The sequence below is a fragment of the Sardina pilchardus genome, chromosome 9 (genome assembly GCF_963854185.1).
Source record: "Sardina pilchardus chromosome 9, fSarPil1.1, whole genome shotgun sequence".
Lineage (NCBI taxonomy): Eukaryota > Metazoa > Chordata > Actinopteri > Clupeiformes > Clupeidae > Sardina > Sardina pilchardus.
In genome coordinates this window covers 22,374,994-22,382,570 of record NC_085002.1, presented here as the reverse complement: position 1 = coordinate 22,382,570, position 7,577 = coordinate 22,374,994, and the positions used below count along the sequence as shown (strand labels likewise).

The following is a 7,577-nucleotide window of genomic DNA, read 5'->3' as shown; positions in this document are numbered from 1 at the left end:
TGCATGATCTGAGGGAATCCTGTATAAATATATTGTATAAATATGCCGCATGTTTGCCGCAAATCCTGCAGCATGTTTGAGCAATCCAGTTGAATATGAGGTCTCCTCTGATGTTAATTCTGGGCTATGCCCTCCTCTGAACCCCAGCACGCCTGCAGATGTGCAGCAGATCATTACATCATTTCCTCTTTTGTCATCCCTGGATCTGGTGAGAAGGCGCCCTTGCCACAATATGCACATGCTTGGAGCTCCTCTCCTCGCCCCCAGCTATTTTTGGTGGCATCCTGTTTGAAGTCGGGTTTTACAAGGTTTATTCGTTAAACACCGGTCATCAAGTTGGCGCATGATGCACTGTGACAAATTATACAGAGAGATGGACTCCAGTCTGCTGATTTTTGTTATTCACTCCAGCAATGAGGACAGAGGTGTACAACAAGATACTGCAATGTGATTAAGAGACATTCCTCGTGGGTGAAAGTGAGATGGGCCACACAGGAGAGGGCCAAGGGAACGTTCAGCGCAGCGATCCCAGCGGTCTAATGCCACATTAAGGAACAAGCGGGCATGATGGCAGACATGATGAGCTGGTAAAGACAGAGTGGCAGGCCCACTCCCTAGTTGTTATAGGTAATCCATTCTGGCAGTGGGAGGCCAGAACGCCCGCTGCTGTCTGTGGGCTAACCCCAGATGTCTAGCGAGCTTACAATAGAATAATGGTTTCTTTCACAAGTGGTGCATGCCTCTGCTAATTTCACTTAAACACGCAGCAGGGGAGTCGGTGGCACTTACAACATGTTTGCACTTTCACACTTGTGAATATACGCGTCGCGCGCACACACACACACCCACACACACACACCCACTGACACATACACACAGGCACACACACACACACACACAGACATACAAAGACACATACATGCCGACATATACAAACATGGAGTTGAACTCAGACAACCTGCTGTCACACACTCTATGGCCATGCGCGCACATAGCCTACACACACACACACACACACACACACACACACACACGCACACACATGCACACACACGCACACGCACACGCACACACACAAACACACACTTACTCCTTACTCATAGGCTAGTGTTATATAAACATTCCTGTATTGTTTCAGTTTTTCAGCAATTTCAGCAAGCCTGTTATGATGATTGATATTCCAAAGGCAATGTTGTGTTTTTTTTCACCAAAAAGAACCAAGTGTTGACATAAGTTCTTGTAAGTTTACCCCTCCTTTACCCCCCCCCCCCACCCCTCGCTTTGAATGCCAGCACTTAAAGTAAACATATTTAAAGCAGACAAGGTGTTTGAGGTTGCTCTTGATGTGCATGCATAGGCTCTTATACATACACAAACGCTGAAGAGGTTCTCCATTTTCAGACTGTTCAAATCATGGTGAGTGTCTTTGGAGAGGGTCCTCTCCTCTCTGTGGTTCATGTTGTCGGTGGGGTGAGTCTCAGGGCCTTTCCCAAGGACAGGTGGCCATCAGCCCTCTGTGTTTGCTCCCCTAGCCGCTGACGAAGAGAGAGAGAGAGAGAGGGGTGACACAGCCACCAAACATGCTCAAACCCCTCCGTGCAGCTGTCAGCGGAGCATATGATGGAAATCATCTGTGCCCATGGACAGAGAGGAAGGGGGAGGGGGGGAGGGAGTGAGTTTAACTTGTGAGAGACTGCAGAGGCACAACAGACAGTGATCAGAGGCCTTTCCGTAGTTCAATAGGCTCAGCTGAGTGCTTCACTATGATGTTTCTGGATGTGCATTCCATCCAGTCTGATATAAGACCTAACTGACTCTGGCTTGAGAGAGGCCAGAATTCCATCTCTCTCAGAAGCTCTCAATGTCCTTTTGAGATTTGGCCTGCGACAAATTGGATCTTGCAACAGATATTATAGGCCATTTAATTCACAAACCCCAATGGTTGGAGAGCTGGAAGAGTTCAGATTAGAAAGATGGTCGGTCACTTCATGGTCATAGCTGCTGGAGAGAAGAGCACCTGTCCACTCAGGCCCTCACACCTTTCAGTGCTGCTCACTACCTCCCTCTGTTGGCCACTGACCATCCATCAGCTCTCAGAACTCACTCATCAGGACCGTGAGCGGGCTGACATGTCAACTAAGCTAATTGCACCTGCAACGCTTGACAAAAAGTGTTTACATGAATCTCGCATGGAGAAAGTGAACTCAGCCTTACTTAACTCGTGCCAATTAGAAACAATATTCTCACAGCTGATGCAGAAAGCAGCCAGTCAGGGGCTACATTCAAGTAGAAAACTCAATAAGTGAAATCTAATTTAGTGTCTGCGAGTTCATTTTAAACCTTAAACTAGACTATAAACTTATACTGCCTGTCTGCGAACCATAGGCTATTATACAACAGGACTCTGGTAGCAACTGGTGTTATGAGACATCGCGTTTTGTTCATATTATCCATATTCATATTCATATTCATATTCATATTATTATTGTTATTGTTGTTGTTGTTGTTGTTGTTGTTGTTGTATTTGTCTCATAGGCTACTCATAGCCCTGTTTATGCTTTTGTAGTGGCAGGCCCCAAGTTGTTTCAATGTCTACCATATGGCTCTATTTGAGTTGAATAAACGGTCTGTTGTGCGGTGACCAATCTTTAAATAGCACTTTTGACCGCAGAGTACTTGAAATTTGGAGAAGCCGGGGCAGGACAAAACAGTGCCAATGTGTGTAGCTAACGCGGTTAACGTGGACCGTTGCCTATCGCATCCTCTCAAGAGATCTCTAAAACAGCCCTTGGCAGAGAGGGCAGAAAATATATAACTCTCGTATGGAGCACTAAAACCCGCCTTTATCTGTGGAGTCGCATTAAAAAAAAACTCCCCCCACATTTCGCGCCGCCCCTCCTAAATCCTCCAGGAGTTCCTAAATTCGACATTCAGTCTCACGCGGTGCTCAGAGTGGTGGCATCTACTGGGGTTATCAGCCAGGGCAGAGTTAAGTTTGAGAGTGCTGCGATTTGACCAAACCGGAATGACGGAGCGCGAAACGAGGCTGTAGCCTACGGAACACCAGCACTGACAGAGACCCGTGGGATTAAAATCACTTTCCTTTAGTCAGTTGTCAAGCGTTCGACTGCTTGTCTGGACATAACAAACCAAGAGTGAATATAGAAATAAACTAGAAGGAGCCAGTTTTACGCTCTGCGTCTCGCTGTCAAAAATTAGCGACTCTTTCGGAGAAACTCTGCTGGTGCCCGAAACGGTAACAGGGGCTGACGGAACGACTTGTGCTTCTATCTCCAGTGGATGCTAAACCATGGATTAATCCAGTTTAAGGGGTCAATTGATCCATACTGTCACTTCAAATAGACGTCAACTTCAGTCTGTCTGTGAGAAAATATAGTAAACCAACCTTGTGTGGATTGTATGCTGATTTGGCAGCAGTGTTCCTCCAAAACTCAAGATGACTGCAGGATATTTGTTAAGGTCATTGCTGCTGCTCATTTTAGCGCTCTTCTCTGCAAACGCAAGCAACTGGCTGTAAGTGAGCAACTTATGCGCTCTCATTCATTCATTCATTCGAGTGATGTGTGCTGTATAATTGTGTTGCCTACTTTACTTTCCAGTGATAACCCCGCTGTTGATGACACAGCCACGGTTCGACTGTCATCTGTGTTAAAATTTAACTTCGTGTGCAGCCCCCCTCTAGTTTCCCACATTTTTGGCACAAGAGGTGTCCTTTTAGTGGCTTTTGACTGACCACCTTGACCGTGTGTTCTTTTTTGTTTGTCTCAGATAAACCATGAGATATCAGTGTAGGCAGTGTTTTGTTGCTTTATGCATGTACACAGTAGCATATTTGTGTAGATTGGGCAATATATTGGCTATATAAATACGACTGTCACTGAAAAAATGAAAGCAGCATTAACTTAAACAGGTACCAAATCAATGTTGTTCATTTAGTTACACACCTGGTTCCGGCACAGGATAGACAGCTGTTCTTCTGGTGGGCCTGTCGCTTTATTCTATCGGTGAGCGTTTTGTGCAGAAATTGGTTGTGATCCTTAGATCAGGCAGAAATCAAGTTTGATGTTGTCATAAAAAACTGGAGGTCTATGGTAATGTCTCAAGTTCAAGGCTATTTTTTCAGCAAATCTATCGAAGGCCGTAGTGTGTTATGGCACACAGGCGTGGTGTAAGAGTTCCAAACATGTGGAGACATGCACCACTTTAGCAAAACCCTCTCTGCTTGTCTACTAAATATGATTATTCTGACAGGAGTAATCCCAACGGGAGCTGGCGAGCTTCCCCCACCCCCTCGGACAGGTATTTGCAGGTAGTCCAAGTCAAGGACAGTTTTCAGACGTTCAGGTTCACGTGAAAACTGTAGGCTTACTGTTTCGCTGCTCGTGCTGCATGTGAGAGGCTGCAGTTGTCAGGTCGTCACTGGGACATTAACCCGAACCGCTAGATCCGACAGTGGTTGTTTAAATTTCCCTGAAATACGGGGTAATTCTCCCAAGAGCCCAATGAAGGAAACTTCAGTGTCAGGGGAAAGAGTTTAAAGAGGCATGGTGGTCATATGGTTCTATGGGGGTTTAAGCTTAACCGACCAATTGAATTGTTGAAGAATAGCCTATCGGGGGTGCGTTTTTTCGTATTGAAGATGATTGGGAAGATTCGCATAATGATGTTTGTGATTAATTGACGTTGCTATTTGTATTATTTGTTATATCGTGTATTTATTTGTAACGATTTGTAGATATGGTTTATTCTGGAAAAAAATGTTTGACGAGAACACTTCTCAACTCTTTGGTGATTGTAAGGCCGGTGAATTGATACGGGCACTGTCCCTAGAATTAAATTCATGTGGATGAGGGTTAAACGGGCAATAATTGGCAACACGTTATTCAGAATCTTTGACAAGTGAAAGGCGATTAATTAATATAGCCTATCCTAAAATTAACTCGAGATAGCAGTGAAGACTATTAAGAACGTGATTTATTCCAAATTTTCAATTATGCCTTAAGACACTACCTGGCATTTGTTGTAGCCTGTATTGTGACCGAAAAAAGGTCATACATGAGGTATTTCACACGAGAGGTCAGTGGCCAAAGCTTGTCCATATAAGTTACTATGTAGGCTATTTCAGTTAGTATGATCTTAGTTTTTATTATTATTAGCCTATTATTTAGTTCCATTAAAGGGATATTCCGCCATTTTTGGAAATACGCTCATTTTCCACCTCCCCTCGAGCAAAACAATCGATATTTACCTTGTTCCCGTTCATCCAGCCATTCTGTGAGTCTGGCGATACAACTTTTAGCTTCAGCCTAGCATAGATCATTGAATTGGATTAGACCATTAGCTTCTCGCCTGCTAGCTTCATGTTTAAAAGTGACTAATATTTCTGGTAATTTTCCCATTTAAAACGTGTGTCCTCTCAAGTTAGAAAGTGCAATAAGACCAACTGAAAATGAACCCTGCCGTTTTTCTAGGCTAATTTGACATGGAACTACATTCTCATCTGGCGTAATAATCAAGGCAACTTGCAGCTACTGGCACTACTACTGCTTGATGTCTATGGGGACTATTTTCAGATGCTGCGTACGATATCACTGCGCCTATGGTACGTTTGCAAGTTGCCTTGATTATTACGCCAGATGGGAGTGTAGTTCCATGTCAAATCAGCCTAGAAAAACGCCAGGTTTCATTTTCAGTTGGTCTTATTGCACTTTCTAACTTGAGAGGACACACGTTTTAAATGGGAAAATTATCAGAAATCTTAGTCACTTTTAAACATGAAGCTAGCAGGCGAGAAGCTAATGGTCTAATCCGATTCAGTGATCTATGCTAGGCTGAAGCTAAAAGTTGTATCGCCAGACTCACAGAATGGCTGGATGAACGGGAACAAGGTAAATATCGATTGTTTTGCTCGAGGGGAGGTGGAAAATGAGCGTATTTCCAAAAATGGCGGAATATCCCTTTAAGTTATCGTAAACATTATGATGAAAATTAATTGAACAATTCAATCAGTTGTGGTGAACATACGAATTTGCTTACATTAGGATGCTGATTATCACTGAGGCGCCGTAGGAATTGTGCTGTAAGTTCATAGAGGCGAGCGTTGCACCGGTCTTTTGGGCGAACCCGATTTCAGCTCCTCATCTGAAAACCTTAACATGTCTCAAAAGGCAGGACGTATATGAACTTTGTAGATACTGGCATCCAGATTCCGGAAGATTTAAAGATATGTAAAATATACAGCCTTTAGTGCCCTGTTTTTGTCCATCCATCAAACCCAATTGCTTTCAACAAATGAAATATTGGACAATTGAGGAATTATTGTGCAGTTCTCAAAGGGAATAGTTATCATAGCATTATATATTTTCATATACTTCAAGAAATGCGTTGAATTTTTTGTGCGTCTGCCTGTCATCACCTCCCGGTAATGTTCTTCCCGGTGGCCGTACAGCGGTGCACCTGCAGGTGGGGGGATCAAAATGGTACGTGACGTGACTGTCTCACGAACCTGTGCCTGTGGTTTTACGAATGCTATTCATTTGGACTATTTGGGTTAATTTATTCTACTGAAAACACTTCAGTGACATATGAGTTGCGTTAGAGAAGCTCAATGCTTTCAGATATCGATACTTTGTATCGGTAATAGTTTGATTAGAAATAAATGTGTTGTTTTTAGAAGACAAATTGACCACATGATTAAGAAAAAAGAATCTCAAAACATAATTAACTTTTTAGCAGCTAGTTATTTGAATGTCCTAATGGATATATTAACCTTTAAGTCTGACTGGCAAATAGGCCTACCATTTTAAGAAGGTTAACACTGAAACATTGTTAATCGATTTATAATTACACGAACAGTTATCCTACATAGACCTATATCATTGCCTTTTTCTGGCCCAGTTCTCATATATCTCAAAATTCATTTAGTCGTTTTCCTGTAATCTCTGCCTTGTGCGCAAAGTCCTCGTATTAAAATTAGATAAACGACTGGGGAACGAAACGAGTTTTAAAATGACGCAGTGAACGCACGGTGCGCTCTTGAGACTGAAGATTTGTGCATTCTGTTGTTCATCACAGGCCATGCTTTTGAACCAAATGCTGTCGATAAAAAAAAGATGTTGCTCCGTTTCAGTTCACTGATAGGTTAACGGACAGAGGACAATTTGCAGAGAAATCAAAGAGGGAATTAGGGTCAGCGGTTAGCTTTACTGTCCCCATCAGCCCTTTTGTTTCAATTCTATCTCACACTTTCATTCAGCTGCTGGTTATCGATTCACACCAGAAGTCGATGCGTTAAAAGACATTTAAAAGTGCTCAAATATGAAATCATGTTAAACACATTTGAGACAGCAGAATAACAAGTAACTACTGTTTTGATCGGTGAAGAATAGTCATCCCTGAACAAATCCTGATTTTATTTAGTTGTTTATGTGACAATTGTTATTGACTTATTTTATTTATGGGATTTGTTTTGCCCTTTTCAGATATTCACATCAGCTCGTTCATTGTGGTTTTGGTAGGTCCTGTCACTTGTTCGCCTTTGAGGTTGAGACAAATTC

At 42.8% G+C, this 7,577-nt stretch overlaps 1 protein-coding gene across 2 annotated transcripts in view; it reads left to right on the top strand.

Annotated features, from left to right (window-relative positions):
• The first annotated feature begins 2,948 nt into the window (after window positions 1–2,948).
• wnt4 (wingless-type MMTV integration site family, member 4) overlaps window positions 2,949–7,577 on the top strand; it is a 14,621-nt gene continuing 9,992 nt past the window's right edge. Inside the window, exon 1 of one of the 2 annotated variants that reach the window (XM_062546370.1) lies at window positions 2,949–3,534. In XM_062546370.1, the coding sequence (XP_062402354.1) occupies window positions 3,458–3,534 (77 nt within the window). In that variant the 5' untranslated portion in view covers window positions 2,949–3,457. Of the gene's footprint in view, window positions 3,535–5,882; window positions 5,910–7,577 lie in introns of those variants that run through there. The other variant, XM_062546371.1, reaches the window with a different exon arrangement.